The sequence below is a fragment of the Stegostoma tigrinum genome, chromosome 33 (genome assembly GCF_030684315.1).
Source record: "Stegostoma tigrinum isolate sSteTig4 chromosome 33, sSteTig4.hap1, whole genome shotgun sequence".
Taxonomy (NCBI): domain Eukaryota; kingdom Metazoa; phylum Chordata; class Chondrichthyes; order Orectolobiformes; family Stegostomatidae; genus Stegostoma; species Stegostoma tigrinum.
Window position 1 is genome coordinate 35,754,888 of NC_081386.1, and position 21,075 is coordinate 35,775,962.

General features: G+C 40.7%; 1 protein-coding gene across 1 annotated transcript in view; it reads right to left on the bottom strand.

Annotated features, from left to right (window-relative positions):
* Positions 1–1,402: 1,402 nt before the first annotated feature.
* The window catches only part of hacd3 (3-hydroxyacyl-CoA dehydratase 3), a 43,012-nt gene continuing 23,339 nt past the window's right edge, over positions 1,403–21,075 (bottom strand). Inside the window, exons 5-11 of the mRNA XM_059639184.1 lie at positions 15,244–15,298; positions 12,285–12,395; positions 9,350–9,477; positions 8,975–9,087; positions 6,644–6,750; positions 6,309–6,440; positions 1,403–4,370 (exon numbers count right to left, since the gene is read on the bottom strand). Of these exons, the coding sequence (XP_059495167.1) occupies positions 4,294–4,370; positions 6,309–6,440; positions 6,644–6,750; positions 8,975–9,087; positions 9,350–9,477; positions 12,285–12,395; positions 15,244–15,298 (723 nt within the window). The 3' untranslated portion in view covers positions 1,403–4,293. The remainder of the gene's footprint in view (positions 4,371–6,308; positions 6,441–6,643; positions 6,751–8,974; positions 9,088–9,349; positions 9,478–12,284; positions 12,396–15,243; positions 15,299–21,075) is intronic.

Genomic DNA, 21,075 nt, shown 5'->3' on the forward strand with positions numbered 1-21,075 from the left:
TTCCAAGATCACAGTAGCTATTTATTTCAGATTTTATTTTAACTAACAATTTACATTCGCTGCTGTTGTGGTGGTATCTGAATTTATGTTCCTGAATCAGTAAGTACTTCATTACCTCTGAGTTCTGTGGATAGACCCAGAAGATAAAATAGTAAATCGTGATTGATTTTGCTTGGTCTCCGTAAAAGCTATACAGTACAAATCTGGCATCCCCATGATCAAACTTCTTCATCAGTGCTAATATATCCTTTAGTTTGTCAATTTCTGTCTGATAACACTCTTGACATTTTCTTATTTTAATAGGTGCTCAAGTTATTGCTCTACATGTTGTTCATTTTACCAAATCACAAAGTGGTTGCACAGGTTAACAAAACCAGAAACATTTCCAGGTGGCATGATAACACAGTGGTTAGCACTACTGCCTCACAGAACCAGGGGGCTTGGAGGGATGCTCTTTGGAGGGTCAGTGTAGACTCCAAGAACTGAATGGTCTCTTTGTGCACTGTATGGAATTAATGATTTCTCAAGGGGAAAGAACTGAATGGCAAAATAGGTACTTTCCACTGGTACAGATGAGTACTAAGCATAGTTGTGGTCTTTGCATCTACATCCTTCTAAAAATTACAAAAGGATTTCACTATAAATGATGCAGCAGTAAAAACGCTAGGGATATTTTTTTCTACAAAACCTGAAGGATGAATGGTGATCTGTTGAAGCCTGAAGAAAAGAAATGATTTGCCAACTTTAGGTACATTTCAGTCATCATTGGATAAGCATATGGATGTACATGGAATAGCGTAGGTTAGATGGGCTTCAGGTCGGCACAACACCGAGGGCCGAAGGGCCTGTACTGTGCTGTTATGTTCTATGATTAGGTAGGCATATAGAAAACGTTCCATTTGTGGGTACCATAACTAGGGATTATAACTGTAAGGTGGTCACTAATAAGTCCAACTTATTTTCCAGAAGATGGGTTAGAATTTGGAACTTTCTAGCAAAACTAGTTGTTGAGATAAATAGCGTAAATACATTTGAAGAAGGAATAAAAAGTTAGATGGATTGGCTAAAATCAAGTTAATTGGAATGAGACGCTTCTACAGCAAATACTTAATCAACCAGTTGGGCCAAAGGGTCTGTTTCTGTGCTGAAAATACTTTGTAATATTCGAAGTCTATTCTAACATTAAATGACCTGTTACCTTTAAATGACAAATAACTTCTGTTCTGTTCTTAAATTCACTCACTTATCTCTGTTTCCTTATGTAACGGTAAGTAAAAGAAAAACACATGCTGTCCACTTATTTAAGAACAAGAACTAGCTGGATGGAAGTCAATGGAGTTATTCAGTCCAAGTTTAAGAGAACTGTAGAAATACTTCAATCAGTTTCTGGCACTCCTTAATGTTCAGTGAAATTATCATTTTAATGTACAAAACTAATTCATAAGTGCAATTCAAATCGTTATACAGTGGCAGTTCAATTCAGGTAATTCAGTAACAGAATCAAAGTACACATTTAAGTTTCATTGTACACCATTAAACCATTGCACCACTGTATATTATTAATAAAACTCAGGCTAATGGAATAGGAGGGAAAACACTGGATAAAAAGTTCTCTTAAGGGGCAGAATAGTATGCTTTTCAGACAGGAGGATGACAAACAGTGGTGTTGCCCAGAAGTCAGGGCTGGGATCGCTTTGCTTTTGTGCGTATAAATGACTTGGAGATTGCAAAACTGAGGTTAATTCTAAAATTTGATGATCCTAAATTTGAAGGCATGGGAAACAGGAAGTTGACACCTATCAAATGCAAATTGGTATAGATAGGCCAGCATGATATGCATATATAGAAATAGTGGTGATACACTGGCAAGAGAGAGAGGGGCAATACTGATTGAGTGGTCAGTTCTAAAGTGTGTTTGAAGTTTGACAGGATGTATTGAGAGATTGGATTTATCAAGTTTAAGGGTTTAGACAGGAATATTTCAGAAATGTATGGTGCTGAAGAAATAGAAATTTGCCAGAACAGTTCTAGGAGTGAAGGACTACAAAGGTTAAGTTGGAGAAACTGAGATGATTGCCTTGCAGCAAAGGAGATCAGTGGGAGATTATGACAGCTTTGGGTAAAGTACACAAAGAAAAGCCAAACCCCTTTACTTATGATAAAGTTTTGGCAAGATTTTTGTTTTAAAATGTAGTATGCAGTAGTGAGCTGAAACTTGCTGCCAATGTAAAATGTTGGAAATTGACAGTGATTCGTGAAAAGAAATCTAACTGGTCCTTGAGGGGAAATACACTTGCAGAGCTAAGCGAAGTGGGGCTGATTGGATAGGTCTATGGAGAGTCAGCATAGATTCAGTGGGCTAAATGGTTTCCTTGGATATTTTCCATAATGAATCTGACACCAACCATTACTGAAACCCCAGATCACATATCACTTTGAAAATATCTGTGGTAATCTGTTATTGTCTGCGTATTTTATTGATCAATGTTGTTTATGACAATCCACTGCAAAGGGTCAGCACACATTAGCTCATTGCAGCAACAAGTCAAATGTTGCAGTGTAACTAAAGGTCTTACTTCCCCCAGATAGCACACAGTAATGACAGGTCACAGTGCATCTCATCCTCACCCCCTCTATGTTTAAATAATAAAAATGTGAAGACAGAAAACTTTACATGTGACCATGGTGACAAAAAGTTAAATTGATAAATAAGGCTACAAATTTTTCAAGGTCTTGGAGAAATGGTTGAAATTACAGTTTGTGATCTTTCAGAATTTGGTTAACACTGTCAAACTTCACATGATAAGAACAGTTTAGCTTATTCATTCATTACAAACCACGGATCACCTTTGACAGCAGAATCTGTTGATGTTGTCTCATCATTATAACATTATGGTCAACATAATCCACAAACCAAAAAGTCACCTCAACCAAGGAACTATGAAAGTTTTATTACATTTCAATTCACCTTCAGTGGCACAGGATTTACACTATATAAAAGTTGAACAACTGTAACTCACTAAGAAGGGACACTTGGACACACAAAAGATGTAGCAGCCAAATCTCCTTGCATGAAACTTCATGAGATAAAATTTTGATCACTAATTTTCACTATGTTCACACTTTATTCAAATTGCAGTAAATCCTTTCTGATAACAGCAGTTCTCCATCTCTGACCATTCCTCAAAAAAGTTTGCACATCTCTACACTTGCAAACTTTTCACAAAATATTTTGGCAAATAAATTGCATCACCATTTGGTTACAGTTCTAAATGCATTGCATTTGTCTCAATTAACAAATAAAACAACGAGGGAGAAAATCATCAGCTTGCATGTGTTTTAAGTGGTGGCAATGTGACTGATGACCAGAGAACCAGTCTTTCAACTAAGAGACTTGATGTGACCCAGCTTTCTCTCGCTATTTTTAATGGTTATGTCTCACACACTGATGTAAGCTTCCTAACAACGTTAATGCACCCATCCTCATGTTCTTAGTATGAAATGAACCACCCATTGTGAAGTTAATATTCATGAGCACAACTACAAATAGTTCAGTAGCAGAGTAACTTTGTATCAAGGAAATCACCTGAGTCTGTATTGCTTTTCTAATGGAATGGAATCCTCCCCCTACCACCTTGGTTCTGGTTATAAGGAACAGAGCAGAGCAGTGAAACATGGCTCCTACTGTCACAGTGAATAATACACAATGGAGCACCGCGGCAAGAACAGAGATTAAAGCAGCTAATATAAAATTAACTTTCTTAATTCTAGGAAGACTGAGACACAGCAATGCATTAATCTGTCTAATAATGCCCACTAACGACTAAGACCTCATTCTTCGCACAGTCATCTTAGACAAATCAAAATTGCATCACAATACAAAACTAATTTTAATTTATAAAATAATTCTGCTGCAGTTGGAAAAAAATATACTTTTACCAAGGGTGCAATATAACTTGTTACAAACCAATGTTCCCTCCATAGAGGGTGCAGTTCTTTGAGCTTACATTTACAAAGGAGAGTGATAAATATTTCCCTTAGTATTAAGGAATGTGTTTGGTTACTGCAAAATACTTCTTACATTGGCAATAGATTGGAACTGATCAGGTGCAATAGGTGATATCGGCAAAGGTTGCATCTGGTACGAGGGGGAAACAGGTTACCGAGATGTACTGACATTTCACCATGGCTTTTCTCACCTCCAGGAAAGTAGGGTGTTTATAAAGGCAACAAGTTTACATTTAATTAAAATATTAAAGGTGATGCTCCAACTCAAAAATACACACATCCTTTCTAGTGCAGTTTTCGTTTTTTTGGGCGAAGATGCTTGTTACTTTGTTTGTAGAGATGTCGGAAATTAAAGAACAAACCTAGAGAAAAAAAACTCACACTCAGTTATCTAGTCAGGCTGTACCATTCAGGGGAAATGAACTATCTTTACCCAGCTAAGTCTCTTTTCATTTGTGGTTTCACCAAAAGGCACCAGAATAACCTCCACATGGTTTTTAAAAAAAACCCAATGCAGTAACCAAGGGCTAATGTCATCCAGGACTTCAAACTCTCGACATTTTTTCCTCAATCACTCCAGGTATTCACCATTTTCTCTCAAATACATGTTATTCTAAAAAAGTTTCCTCCCTAGAGTCCTATGCTGCATATTATTGTTATTTTAATAGGATCTGGGCATTGCTGGCTGGATCAACATTCATTTCCCATCCTTCGTTGCCCTTGAGGTGGTGAGCCATCTTTTTGAACTGCTGCAGTCCGTTTGGTGTAGGGATACCCACAATGCTGTTACGGGGGTGGGGGGGGGGGGGGGGTATTTCCAGGATTTTAACCCAGTATTATTGAGGAAAGGTGATACATTTCCAAATCAGGATGATGAATGGCTTAGAGAGGAATACGAAGGTGGTGGTGTTCCCATCAATACACTGCCCTTGCCCTTCTAGATCGAAGTGGTCATGGGTTTAGAAGGCAGTGCTTAAACAGCCTTGGTGAATTTCTGCAGTGCATCTCATAAATGGTACACATGCTGGTGTGAGTTGGTGTTGGAGGGACTGCATGTTTGTGGACATGGTGCCAATCAAGTAAGCTATTTTATCCTGGAAGGTGTTAAACTTGCTAAGTGTAGTTGGAGCTACACTAATCCAGGCAAGTGGGGAGTAAATTGCATCACACTTCCGACTTGTGCCTTGTGGATGATGGACAGGCTTTGGGGCATCAGGAAGTGAATTACTCTCACTCTGATTCCTAGCCTCTGACCTGCTCTTGAAACCACTGTATTCATACAGTTAGTTCAATTTAGTTTCTGGTCATGGTAGCCTCAGAATGTTAATAGTGAGGGAATCGGTCAAAAGAGCAATTGTTAGCTTGTTGAATATGATAACTGCTTAGCACTTCTGTGGCAGAAATGTTACTTGCCCTTTGTGAGCACAAACCTGGACACTGTCTTGCTGATTTTAGACATGGACTGACCAGTAGGTAAATATTATAGAATTATCAGTAAATATCTGCATTCTGATCATATGATGAAGGTGATTGATGAAGCAGCTAAAGATTGCTGGGTCTAGGACACTGCTCTGAGGAACTCCTGCACAGGTGTCCTAGAGCCGATATGACTCCAACCACTTGCCCCTCTGTCAGGTATGACCCCAACCAGCAGGGGTTTTCTTGATTTCCATTAACTCTAGTTTTACTGAGGGTCCTTGATGCCACACTTGGTCAAATGCAACCAGTGTCTCCTCACCTCTGGGAATTTAGCTTCTTTTTCCATGTTTGACCCAAGGCTGTAATGAGGTCAGGAGTCAATTGATCCTGACAGAACCCAAAATTGAGAACAGTGCGAAAGATGAGGCTAAAGCACATGCAGCAATCAGAAGCCAGAAACGCCAAGTGGCTGACCCATCTCGGCCTCCTGTTGTGTAGTGGTTCCCAGCATTACAAATACCAGTCTTCAGCCAATTCGATTCTCTCCACGTGAGTCACCTTGCAGCACGTGGACTGCACTGGTTCAAGAACGTAGCTCACCACCACCTTCTCAAGGGCAACTAAGAATAGGCAATGAATACCAGTCAACCAACAATGCCGATGTCCCATGAATGATTTTTTTTAAAAACTCCTGTGCTGAAAGACAATGCACCTAGACAGATATGCCGCACCTCCCCCTCTGAAATATTGGTCACAACGAGATCCTATTTAAAAATTAAACCCTATACATAACTAACAAACTTAAACTTTTATATTAGTATATGACTTGTGCTGACAATAAGGAAAAATTAAATCAGACTGCTTCAGAGACTGAAACTCACCTAAGAACATAGCAATAAGGTAACCTCGCAGGAAGTAGGAGAAGCTGAATGAGATGTTGAATGGGTTGGGCAGCAAGATACTAAATCTTCCTGTTTCATCAAAGTATGGTATAGACTGAATCACACACACCGCTATGAAGAACAGGAATAAGACAATTGTAGTTAATACACATACAAAGTTTCAGAGAAGCAATGTCTGCTACAACACAGAGAAATTCTGAGAGATAAACCAACTTCACGTTCCTCCCTAAGAAGCACATGTCTGTGTGAACTCTTATTCTTAGCAGTTTCATAATTCGACAGTAGTTCAAAGTATACAAGTTTCTTTAACATACCTTCAGCAATGACTCCAAGTGGATAAACAGGAATCCAAATGGTATATCGGATCCACGTCAGCAATCTCCACTCTGTGTCTATACAGGACAGCATGTAGTATGGGTATCTATTTCAGTAACAAAACAATATTTTACATACGTTCCTTCCTATACTGGATGCCATTAATATAGTGGAGAAGTCAACCCATGCGCAATACTGACACATACTATTTCAAAGGTAAATACAGTTCCTTCACTAAGTGAAATGTCCTATTTTTAGTTCCACCCGTTACCCAGAGGTATGAGACAAACATTGGTCCTTTGACAACAGCTGAACTTGATGAGCTCTTTTCCTCACTATGGACTGCACATGCCAAGGGAAGAAATTAAAGACGATGGTGAAGCATTAATGCTGTCACTTAGGATATATGCTTAAGGGTTGACAGGAACATTATCAGTACAAGATAGCAAAACGTGGAGCTGGATGAACACAGCAGGCCAAGCAGCATCTTAGGAGCACAAAAGCTGACGTTCAGGCCTAGACCCTTCATCAGATTAGTACAGTTAGCTGTGACTATGCAACTGGGAAGACTCGAGGTACAATGGGAGTGTCCCTGCCTCTGGGCCAGAAGTCTTTGTTTGAAGATCCACATGTTCCAGTTGTGTGCTCCAACATGTCTGAAAGTTGCTTATCTAGATGATGCAGCTTCTACAATGCAAATTAAACATAGTAAAAGGTAGCAGCAGTTTGTAATAAAAGGTTGAAACACACCAAAATTTTCATCACTTTAGTTTGTATCCAAACTCAGTTTAATACTCTGAGAATCACTCATTAACAAAGAGACTACATGGTCTAAATATACTAGAGGTAGCTAACTATCAGTTTGATTCACATAACAATTATTGTGGTGCAAAAAGTAATTTACAGCAAACTTTGTTTTAACCAGCATTCTTGATAAACCAGCAAAAATTAAAATACCTCAAATACTGCTACCCATGGCAATGGCAGAGTATTTTGCTGTAAACAGTACAATGCGTATACCCCTACATGACATTTCTACTACTTACTGAGAGACAGCAAGAACTGCAGATGCTGGAGTCAGAGACAACAAAGTGTGGAGATGGAAGAACACAGCAGGCCAGGCAGCATCAGAGGAGCTGGAAAGTTGATGTTTCGGTTCTTCCAGCTCCATACTGTGTTATCTATTACTTACTGCACATTTTTACAGTGGTTTTGGGAGTTGTGTTGATGTGTTTACGTAGATTTTTGAGGGATGTTGATTTGTTGAAGTTTCATTCAATCAGGGTTTACTGCAAATTGGAGTCCCTCTTGATTATCCAGAATATTTGATCACTCCCGGTCCAACAGGTTAAACCACTTTGAGACATGTTACGGAGAGTTTACTCAGTCAGAGTGTAGTATTTCACCTCTAGCTTCTATTTGAAGTCCCTAACCAAAGTTAATATGGGAGATGGACAGAAGATACGGAGGAAAGGGTGACAATGAATTATCACAACACATTTCAGTAAGAGGAGGCTGGTCTCAAACACATTTTAACAACTGATTAAACTGGGATGCTTTACCAGAAGTGGCCATAGAGGGTCTGGCTATGACAATAATTTATAAATGAATTGACTGCATTATGAAAGGAAGATTATAAAAAGGACTCGGGGAATAGGATTAGAAAACAAAACTCCAGCAGAATAGATGGCACAGGCAAAAATGGGCTGAAGGGTGTCATGTGGTATGATATCTCTAATTCCACAATAGCAACTGCATGGGCAGCATGGTAGCTCAGTGTTTAGCACTGCTGCCTCACAGCGCCACAGACCCAGGTTCAATTCCACCCTGGGGCAATTGTCTGTGGAGTTTGCAAACTTTTCCTGTGTCTGCACGGGTTTCTTCTGAGGGGTCTGGTTTCCTCCCACCGTCCAAAGATGTGCAGCTTTAATGGACTGGCCTTGCTCCACTGCTCATACTATCCAGAGATGTGCACGCTAGGGTGGGTTAACCATGGGAAATGTGGGGTTGCAGAGATAGGTTAGCGTGGGATGCTCTTCCGGAGGGTTGGTGTGTACTTGATTGACTGAATAACCTCCTTCCATGCTGTCGGGATTCAATGATGCTTAGAGTAATTCACTGCATGAATTCTAGTGACATTTAAATAACGTGTTTAATACATTTTTGTTTGGTTTAATTAATCCGACTGAATTACTGGCCTGAAGTTTTACTCAAAATCCATCTACTAACTTAGTGTTTTGTGTAAAGATGTCACTGAATGATCCCTGGATCAAGTTCTTTATACCATGATCACACTGGAAACTGAGCTCAAGAAAGAGTGAAATACAAACCGGAACATTTCGATGATGCTCCACAGGTAAAAAACTACGAACACTGCTGCTTTATTCTGCATTTCCACCTGACTTCCAATCACCACAAACAGAATCATATTCCTCCCAATTACCTGTTGAAACAATTACATCCACATCATAAATGACAGAGGATCATTGAAGAAACAGAAGCTGCTCCTCCACAGAAAAGTAGCTCATCTCTTTGAAAGTATATTGTAAACATATTTCTCTAGTTGAGGAGGAAAATAGAATCCACAGGCAATGACACAATCTGATGCCAGAAGAACAAAAGCCTGGCCAGAAAGGAACATGATTTGAGTTGCCTTGACAATCCTCCCTACTCAAACCTGCCTTGGCCTGAGAGTAGCACTGTACCTGGATCATTACTGGCACCAATCCTGTTTTCACCAAATTCAGCAATGGGTTTAAAACCTCCAATATTGCAAATAGCTGGCAAAGGTTCATCACATCACCAACTGCGTGGAAAGTATCAAACAAAGAGTCTGCAAAAACAACACAAATATAATCATCAGCAAGGGCATCTGTAAAGCCAGTTTTCCTGACTGCAGACTGAACACACATATACTGCAGGTAAACTGCCTGCCAAGTTCAAAAGTAAAAACAAATTCAGCCAAAGTCATTCCATATACCACAGAATTCCCAGAAGATTCAGAGGTAGTGAGGTGGGATTGGGTTGGGGAGTATCGTGATGCACTTCATTTGTGTGATGGTGAAAGACAGACAGAGTACAAAAATGTGCTTTTGCAACAAAGTCACAAAAGTCAGTATTGTGGAGTGCTTTCACTTTAGCTGTTCCCTTCCATCAAGACCAGATTAGACAATAGACAATAGACAATAGGTACTGGAGTAGGCCATTCAGCCCTTCGAGCCAGCACCACCATTCATTAAGATCATGGCTGATCATCCACAATCAGTATCCTGTTCCTGCCTTATCCCCGTAACCCTTGATTCCAATATCTTTAAGAGCTCTATCCATCTCTTTCTTGAAAGTATTCAGAGGGTTGGCCTCCACTGCCTTCTGGGGCAGAGTCTTCCATATATCCACCACTCTCTGAGTGAAGAAGTTTTTCCTCAATTCTGTTCTAAATGGCCGACTCCTTATTTTTAAACTGTGTCCTCTGGTTCCGGACTCACCCATCAGCGGAAACATGCTTCCTGCCTCCACAGTGTCCAATCCCTTAATAATCTTATACGCCTCAATCAGATCCCCTCTCATCCTTCTAAACTCAAGTGTATACAAGCCCAGTCGCTCCAATCTTTCAACATATGATAGTCCCGCCGTTCCGGGAATTGACCTCGTGAACCTACGCTGCACTCCCTCAATAGCAAGAATGTCCTTCCTCAAATTTGGAGACCAAAACTGCACACAATACTCCAGGTGCGGTCTCAACCGAGCCCTGTACAACTGCAGAAGGACCACTTTGCTCCTATACTCAATTCCTCCTGTTATGAAGGCCAGCATGCTATTAGCTTTCTTCACTGCCTGCTGTACCTGCATGCTTGCTTTCATTGACTGATGTACAAGAACACCTAGATCTCGTTGTACTTCCCCTTTACCTAACTTGACTCCACTGAGATAGTAATCTGCCTTCCTGTTCTTGCCAAAGTGGATAACCACACATTTATCCACATTAAACTGCATCTGCCATGCATCTGTCCTCACCTAGCCTGTCCAAGTCACCCTGTATTCTCATAACATCCTCCTCACATTTCACACTGCCACCCAACTTTGTGTCATCAGCAAATTTGCTAATATTTTTACTGCCTTCGTCTATATAATTAATGTATATTGAAACAGCTGCAGTCCCAGCACCGAACCTTGTGGTACACCACTGGTCACTGCCTGCCATTCTGAAAGGGACCCGTTTATCACTACTCTTTGCTTCCTGTCAGCCAGCCAATTTTCAATCCAACTCAGTACTTTGCGCCCAATACCATGTGCCCTAATTTTGTTCACCAATCTCCTATGCGGGACTTTATCAAAGGCTTTCTGAAAGTCCAGGTACACTACATCCACTGGTTCTCCCCTATCCATCTTCATAGATACATCCTCAAAAAATTCCAGAAGGTTAGTCAAGCACGATTTCCCCTTCGTAAATCCATGCTGACTCTGACCTATCCTGTTACTACTATCCAAATGAGTCGTAATTTCATTTATATAATTTCTTTTATAATTGACTCCAGCATCTTTCCCACCACTGACGTCAGGCTAAGCAGACTGTATCATCAACACCCAGAAATCAACAGCAGTCAGAAGATGAACTGAACCAATTGTACCTCTACTGTCACTAGAACAGCCGGTCAAGTGATGGGTATTCTGGGATTAGCAGCTCAAGATTTCAGCCAGGATTCTGATGAATTAAAGGCACCACACCCCTTTGAGAACTTGGTTATGGCAACCTTCAAGAGCATTCCAACATTTCTAAATCGTCTTGCTTCTAACATTTAGCATTCAAGTTTCACAGATACTTCAGCATATATATAACCTGTCCAACTCTGGTTAAAGATTTGTTCTAATATTTTCTTTATTTAGTTACTGAACAAAATTTAAAGATGTGAAAAAAAATCTGGCAACTGGTTACTTGGATCCTGAGCTGGTACCAGGTAAAGGATATCAAGGGAATCTGTCTGTTACATGTGACTGCCAAGAGGCCTATTAAATCTTGGTTTGATCTGCTTCTATATGCATACTGATACTTTAAGTTAACTATACTTTGTTACTCAAGGTCATCTCTAAAGAATCTTTCTGCAGCGTCAACACACAAGGACTAGGTGCAATTCAGAACTCAGCAAGTTTAAGATCAGTGCATTTAAAAACTATTCCAAGAATGGGTAAACTGGTCAGCAATAAAGAAAACCTTTTATTTCCATTCTCTGAACCATTTTTCATGGCACCGTGTACAAAGGATCACTGCTCCACTCAATACAGCAGTGTGAAGCAGACAGTCCAGCTAGATCAAGATTCCGAGAAACTGCATAAATTGTGCAGATTTTTCCTTTGCAAATTTCATGTTTTGCTTTTAAATAAAAAGTTCAAATGTTCAAACCCACGTCCAAGTTTATTTGTTGTAGCAGTCAGGTGGAAAGCTTTGTATGACTACGTAGTGGCAGATTTGAATCAGGTTCACAATCACAAACGGATAAAGTCTCAATCCTCAGTAATTGATCTAACAGTTAACAGTCTCCTAAGAGCAGAAGAAAATTCATGACTAAAAGGATTCCACAGTAATACAGGCAAGCTGCTAACTCGAACTATCACATGATATTAAAACTGCTTAAAATCACTCACCTCGACCGAACACAAAGAGTCGAACTGTCATATTAACAAAGATCCATGAAAAACCCAAAAACTGCACCAGGTTGTACATAAATAAGTAACCTTTCTTCATGGTGACATAAGCTGTTGGGCATGAAGTAAAAAATTAATACTGCTAATATTCCATATTGTGAATATTTTAACAACTTCAGTTAAGAACATTAAATATAAAATGTGCATAAGTGCTAAAGTCAAGCTTTCTCAAATTTCTAGGACTACAAAATATGGTCAGGATAAACCAGTGAGTGAGAGAGACACTTTGCTTGAACTTGGTCTGCAAGGTGGTCATGCTACACTATACAAAGTGGAAAACGAGCCTGGTCACAATTGCAGTTTAATCACTGTGGACAAACTAGCTTTAAGGATGTGGTCTGTTTGTATAGTACAAAGCATTTTTGCAATTTTCACCTAACTCATCACTTCTAGAAGGTTAGTTTTTTACCTATCCTTCTGAACCACATATTATTCCAAGATGGCAGGCAGTTACCCTGCTCCCTGTACATGAAATTCTGTGTTGCAGGTCATTTTCAAAAGTTGTTCCAGGGTTATTCATGCTGATAATTTTGCTTCATGCAAGCAGAGCTGCCACTGAAGACATCTGGATCAGCGTGCATGGAATTGTAAGCACAAAGGTATGTCACTAAGTTGTAAACACTCGGCACATAAAACGCAATACTGTAATTATGCTGAAAATGTAATGAAGCCCAAATGCTATCACTTCAGATATAGTTCCTTGTAATTGCCTGATCCCACTGAAACAAATTTAAAGGAATTTTTAGAATACTGCAAACTTTGTTTTAACAGGTACCTAGTAAACCAGCAAAAATATATACTTCAAATACCACAAAGTTTACTATATTATTGCAAACTCTGCACTGTCTGACTGGTCTGCTGAGGGCGCAAGTCAGAACACTCTCTGCGAGTAAGTTTTATTTAAGGCAAAATTGCATTATCATTTAAGCAACTTATAGAACATAGAACATTACAGCACAGTGCAAGCTCTTCGGCCCTCGATGTTGTGCTGACCTATCATACCGATCTGAAGCCCATCTAACCTACACTATTCCATGTACGTCCATATGCTTATCCAATGACGGCTTAAATATACCTAAAGTTGGCGAATCTACTACCGTTGCAGGCAAAGCGTTCCATTCCCTTACTACGCTCTGAGTAAAGAAACTACCTCTGATATCTGTCCTATATCTTTCACCCCTCAATTTAAAGCTATGCCCCCTCATGCTCGCCGTCACCATACTAGGAAAAAGGCTCTCCCTATCCACCCTATCTAACCCTCTGATTATTTTATATGTCTCAATTAAGTCACCTCTCAACCTTCTTCTCTCTAACAAAAACAGCCTCAAGTCCCTCAGCCTTTCCTCGGAAGACCTTCCCTCCATACCAGGCAACATCCTAGTAAATCTCCTCTGCACCCTTTCCAAAGCTTCCACATCCTTCTTATAATGCGGTGACCAGAATTGTACACAATATTCCAAGTGCGGTCGCACCAGAGTTTTGAACAGCTTCACCATAACCTCTTGGTTCTGGAACTTGATCCCTCTATTAATAAAAGCTAAAACACTGTATGCCTTCTTAACAGCCCTGACAACCTGGGTGGCAACTTTCAAGGATCTGTGTACATGGACACCGAGATCTCTCTGCTCATCTACACTACTAAGAATCTTAGTACTTTGCCTTCCGGTTACTCCTACCAAAGTGCATCACCTCACACTTGTCTGCATTAAACTCCATTTGCCACCTCTCAGCCCAGCTCTGCAGTTTATCTACGTCTCTCTGCAACCTACAGCATCCTTCGTCACTATCCACAACTCCACCGACCTTATGCTATGTGAAGTAAAACTGTGATGTATATATACACCCCTGCATTACATTTCTATTCTCAGTGTGTGTTTTTACATTGATCAAGAGGTCTGCATACTCCTGGTCCCATAGGCACCAGTTCATTAAAAAATTGCTGTAATTGACAACCAGTAGTTGCAATTCTTTCACTAAACCAGTCCCATTTTCCTCCATCTCACCTAGGACAAGCAAAGTGAAAGGTAAAGAGAATGAGCTGGTCACATATTGTGTAAAAGCAGCCTTTATTCACCAGGAAACAACTCCCTCGGCTTGGAAAGAGTAATTAGTTAAAAGTATGTAGTTACTTATAAATTTTCTCTGCAATTATAACACAAGCAACACTGTTTTAATTAAGAGATAGCAAAAACTGCAGATGCTGGAGTCAGATAACATAGTGTGGAGCTGGAGGAACACAGCAGCTAGGCAGCACCAGAGGAACAAGAAAGCCTCAGAGATAATGGGAACTGCAGATGCTGGAGAATCCGAGATAACGAAGTGTGGAGCTGGATGAACACAGCAGACCAAGCAGCATCCTAGGTGTATAAAAGCTGACGTCTCGGGCCTAGGAAGGTTAGGGTCTAGGCCCGAGACGTCAGCTTTTGTGCTCCGAAGATGCTGCTTGGTCTGCTGTGTTCATCCAGCTCCACATTTTGTGAACAAGAAAGCTGGCTGTGTTCCTCCAGCTTCACACTTTGTTATCACTGTTTTAGTTAAGTTAATTTAACTTATACACAAGGAAGCTGGGTAAATCTTTATAATTCACTGGTTAGACCTCAGGTCTCCACCTATCCTAGTGCCTCACCCAACCATCCCATTTAAAACAGTGACATGTTACTACTGATATTGCTACCAACAGGAAAATTAATACAGAAAATAATAAAATGGCTTGTGAACATGTTGCATAATGGATCTGACAGTGAAGTTCTTTGATACCCACAAAATGTCCAAGTTGCTCATTTATAAGACTTGTCAGGGTCTGGAGTTTTATTCAGAATCCTAACATTACAGCGTAGTCCGGACGATTCATTCTGCAACATGTGAGCAAGTCATAATCACGACAGCATGTTGCACTTACAGTTCTTCTGAACTCTTGACTCCAAACTCATTCTATTAATTTCTCTCTCTTCTTCCTACCAATGAAGCACAGAAAGAACATAATTACTTTAGTTATCGTCCCTGAAAATCCTCCATCTTATTACAAGATACAACTCCTGCTTATTCATTAGAACGCTTAGAAGATAGAAGGTGGATAGACGTCTATGAAGTAATCAGCGTGTAAAGAGTGATATTTGTGGAACGTCACAAATTGTTCTCATGCAACTTAACAGAATCAGTGCCATGGAATAAAGATAATCTGTATTTTTAAAAATATTTAAAATATTTGTAGTAACTGTCGTGCTAAACTACAAAGACTAGGTAGCTTCAGGTTTGATATTTGACCTGTGCTGTCAAAGAATGCCAACTATAAACTAATAGGATGTTATAATTGTGTGCTTAAACACAAGGTGTTGACACACCCAATAGTCAAATAGCCTACTAATATTCACTGTCCACAGTCACACTGTAAGAATGGCCACCTGGAGAAGTTAACAAGGCAGCCAAATGTGAAGGAGGATCTAGGCCCGAAACGTCAGCCTTCCTGCTCCTCTGATGCTGCTTGGCCTGTTGTGTTCATCTAGCTCTACACCTGGTTAGCCAAATGTGAAGGGTTTGCTTTGAAGTTAGTCACCACCTACAAAAGGGAGGTGAAAATCAAATACTGTGCTACTTATTAAAAACTCAGTACCGGGAACTTCAGTGCTTATAGCAGGACCACTGAATATACTTCCTAACAATATTCAATCAACTGAAGCCAGTATATATATTTTCAGTTCAGGGCCATTTGGGTGGTCAGTTCAGGGTTCAACTCCTACCAGGCCCAGGTGTGGCAGAGCATGTACAATCAAGATGATTAAAATCACTAATTTCAATGTTACTTTAATTATCTCCTCACTCAACATATTTCCAAAACAAGTAACCACTGAGGTTAGCAATATTTCTCTTTTAAAGCAAGATGAAACAAGATATTATTAACCACAATTAATTTGAAATGGTGGGTGAAGCTATTTTAAGTGCAAGGCCCACTCTACTTTTTTTTGGGGGGGTGCTACTTTGGATTCAGTTACCCTTCTTCAGAACTGATGGCAGCTAGGAAAAGGTGATACATATGCTGCAGACAAAGGGATAGATAATGGTGAACCGGGGAGAAAGAAACACTGACAATAGAGAACATAATTAAGTGATGTTGGGTTGGCTCTGAGGAAAGCAGCCCATGTCATGATATTGGGTGGGTAAAGGACATGGAAGGAGGTGTGTCTTCCACAGCCACATCACACTACCCAGTGACTGCCTCCAGCTTAGACTTACTACATGTGGATTCCAAATGAAGTTTCATCCTTTGTGTTTCAAATCTACCCAGGATCACAGATATCTCCATATTGTACAATGTTCCACAGATAGCTGTTCTCACCACATCTTGAGATCCACTCTAAATCCACCATACACACACTTGAAACCTCTCTTTCTCCATCAGCACCACCGCATGAGGTTGTGTTGCACTACCCCACAGTTTCACTTCATTCTCTGCTCATTTGACATTCTAACAAGAAATCTTTTCTTTTCCTTTCACACATTAAAGAACACAAGCTGCAGCAGTTCCAACATATCTACATCCCTTTGTCCACCTAACTGTTGTTCTTTGTCTCCACCTCTCATTTACTCCATTCCCACCCATCTACCTCATTCTCTGTCTTCAGCATATATACACTTCCCTAGCTACCATCAGTTCGGAGGAAGGATCACTGGACCTGAAACATTAATTCTGCTTTCTGTCCACAGATGCCACCAGACCCGAGTGTCTCAGATTCTGATTCTGTTTCTGTTTTCAGATTTCCAGCCTCTGCAGTTCCTTTTATTTCCCAAGTTTTTTTTAAACTCCCTTTAATTGAATTAATGACCAAAAACTTTCAATCACTGTTCATGATATGATCTCCTCCACACTGGGATGAAGTCAAAACCCAAACTGCTTGACAGAATGCCTCTGCTCAATTCGCAAGCATGATCCTGAGCTTTTCTTGATTTGTAAATTCTCCACTGCTTTATCTGTTCAAGACCTGCTGCAGTGTTCCACTGAAGTCCACCACAAGCTTGAGAAACAATACCTTATCTTTCAACTTACCACCATGTTCAATAACTTATATGATAACCTCTGCCAGATTCTTGTTTGATATATGTTTTGTGTTTCTCCATTTATTGTTTTAGTGCGTTGTCTGGTTTGCTTATTTCTCTTCATGTTTCATTCAGGTAGATTCACATTTCATCTGGACACAAAATTAATTTCTTTACCATTACCACACTTTGGCTTTTTCTTTTTTTTTACATTAATTCACGAGATGTGGGCATCACTGCCCAGGCCAGCATTTATTGGAGATCCCTAATTCCTTAAGAAGGTCACGGTGAGTTACCGTCTTGCGCCAGTGCAATCCATTATTGATGTAGAACTGTCGTGGAGCAAGTCCCACAAATCTGAATCAGCAACACTAAAGGAATGGCAACATATTTCCAAAGTCAGAGACTTAAGAGGGATACCTGCAGATGATGGTAATTCCCACGTATCTCATATTCTTGTCCTTCAAGATGGCAGTAATTATGAGTTTGTCTGTCCTGATTATAATGGTTGTGGATTTGAAAAGGTTCTGTCTAAGAAGCCTTGGTGAATATCACGTAGATGGTACATACTGCAACGACTGAGCAGGATGAAGGGACTGAATGTTTGTGGATGTGATGCCAATCGAGCGGGCTACATTGTCCAGAATGGTGTCAAGCTCAAGTATTGTTGAACCTGCAGTCATCCAGGCAAGTGGGGAGTATTCCTTCACACTCCTGACTCCCCATAGATGGTGGGCAGAGGATTAGCTACTCATGAAACAAAACATGAAATCTTTTGTAATTTAATTTCTCCTGTCATTCCCCTTATCATAGAGCTTTGCTTTTGTTCTTTCTGCCCCCTTTACCCTTTCTATTGGCTTAAAAACTCCACCAGCACTATTTGTCTTTATTTAATGGTCACCTTGACCTGAAACATTAAACTCTGTTTCCTTCTAGGGACATTGCCTGACCTGCTAATTATTTCCAGCATCTTTGGTGGTCATTACATTTGGTCAGACACTGACACAAGCATAGACTACATAGGTTACCTATTAATTAAGTCTTAGAGCAACTATTTATTTAACATACTCTTGGTTCGAGACAGAACAGTATGTCAGAGAGCTGCAGAATGGAGAGGTTTGAAGTCCTTGTGCATTAATCACAAAAGAACTAGCAGCCAAGTTGAAGGGAAGCTAAATGGAATGTTGTCCTTTGAAACAAAAGGGAATGAATAGGATATAAAAATGGGGAGGTCTTACTAAAATTATTCAAGGTACTGGTCAGACTGCAGCTGGAAAACTGTGAACGGTTTTGATCCAGTTATTTTGGTGAGCATTTTGGTGATAGTGACCATAACACACTCTCATTCTACATAGCTATGGAGAAGGAGAGGATTAGGCAGAATGGGAGGATATTTAATTGGGGAAGAGGAAACTATGATGCGATTAGACACGAGTTAGGAAGCATGGACTGGGAGCAGTTGTTCCATGGTAAGGGAACTATAGACATGTGGAGATGGTTTAAGGAACAGTTGTTGGGAGTGATGAGTAAATATGTCCCTCTGAGACAGGCAAGATGGGGTAAGATAAAGGAACCTTGGATGACGAGAGCGGTGGAGCTTCTAGTGCAAAGTAAGAAGGTAGCTTACATAAGGTGGAGGAAGCTAGGGTCAAGTTCAGCTAGAGAGGATTACATGCAGGCAAGGAAGGAGCTCAAAAATGGTCTGAGGAGAGCCAGGAGGGGGCACGAGAAAGGCTTGGCAGAAGGAATCCGGGAAAACACAAAGGCATTTTACACTTACGTGAGGAATAAGAGAATGGTCAAAGAAAGAGTAGGGCCGATCAGGGATAGCATAGGGAACTTGTGTGTGGAGCCTGAGGAGGTAGGGGAAGCCCTAAATGAGTTTTTTGCTTCTGTCTTTACGAAAGAAACGACCTGTGTAGTGAATGAAACCTTTGAAGAGCAGGTGTGCATGCTGGAATGGATAGAGATAGAGGAAGCTGATGTACTGAAAATTTTGTCAAACATTAAGATTGACAAGTCGCCAGGCCCGGATCAGATTTGTCCCCGGCTGCTTTGGGAAGCGAGAAATGCAATTGCTTCGCCACTTGCGAAGATCTTTGCATCCTCGCTCTCCACTGGAGTCGTACCTGAGGACTGGAGAGAGGCAAATGTAATTCCTCTCTTCAAGAAAGGAAATAGGGAAATCCCCGGCAATTATAGACCGGTAAGTCTCACGTCTGTCGTCTGCAAGGTGTTAGAAAGGATTCTGAGGGATAAGATTTATGACCATCTGGAAGAGCATGGCTTGATCAAATACAGTCAACACGGCTTTGTGAGGGGTAGGTCATGCCTTACAAACCTTATCGAGTTTTTTGAGGATGTGACTAGTAAGGTTGATGAGGGTCAAGCTGTGGATGTGGTGTATATGGACTTCAGTAAGGCATTTGATAAGGTTCCCCATGGAAGGCTCATTCAGAAGGTCAGGAGGAATGGGATACAGGGGAACTTAGCTGCTTGGATACAGAATTGGCTGGCCAACAGAAGACAGCGAGTGGTAGTAGAAGGAAAATATTCTGCCTGGAAGTCAGTGGTGAGTGGGGTTCCACAGGGCTCTGTCCTTGGGCCTCTACTGTTTGTAATTTTTATTAATGACTTGGACGAGGGAATTGAAGGATGGGTCAGCAAGTTTGCAGACGACACAAAGGTCGGAGGTGTCGTTGACAGTGTAGAGGGCTGTTGTAGGCTGCAGCGGGACATTGACAGGATGCAGAGATGGGCTGAGAGGTGGCAGATGGAGTTCAACCTGGATAAATGCGAGGTGATGCATTTTGGAAGGTCGAATTTGAAAGCTGAGTACAGGATTAAGGATAGGATTCTTGGCAGCGTGGAGGAACAGAGGGATCTTGGTGTGCAGATACATAGATCCCTTAAAATGGCCACCCAAGTGGACAGGGTTGTTAAGAAAGCATATGGTGTTTTGGCTTTCATTAACAGGGGGATTGAGTTTAAGAGTCGTGAGATCTTGTTGCAGCTCTATAAAACTTTGGTTAGACCGCACTTGGAATACTGCGTCCAGTTCTGGGCGCCCTATTATAGGAAAGATGTGGATGCTTTGGAGAGGGTTCAGAGGAGGTTTACCAGGATGCTGCCTGGACTGGAGGGCTTATCTTATGAAGAGAGGTTGACTGAGCTCGGTCTCTTTTCATTGGAGAAAAGGAGGAGGAGAGGGGACCTAATTGAGGTATACAAGATAATGAGAGGCATAGATAGAGTCGATAGCCAGAGACTATTTCCCAGGGCAGAAATGGCTAGCACGAGGGGTCATAGTTTTAAGCTGGTTGGTGGAAAGTATAGAGGGGATGTCAGAGGCAGGTTCTTTACGCAGAGAGTTGTGAGAGCATGGAATGCGTTGCCAGCAGCAGTTGTGGAAGCAAGGTCATTGGGGTCATTTAAGAGACTGCTGGACATGCATATGGTCACAGAAATTTGAGGGTGCATCCATGAGGATCAATGGTCGGCACAACATTGTGGGCTGAAGGGCCTGTTCTGTGCTGTACTGTTCTATGTTCTATGTTCTATGTTCTATCCAAGAAAACATATACTGTGACTGGGGGATTCCAGAGAAGGTTCACTAGATTGATCCTAGGTATGGAGGGATTTTCTTATGACAAAAGGTTGAGTAAGTTGAGCTTGTACTCAGCGAAGTTTAAGAGAATGA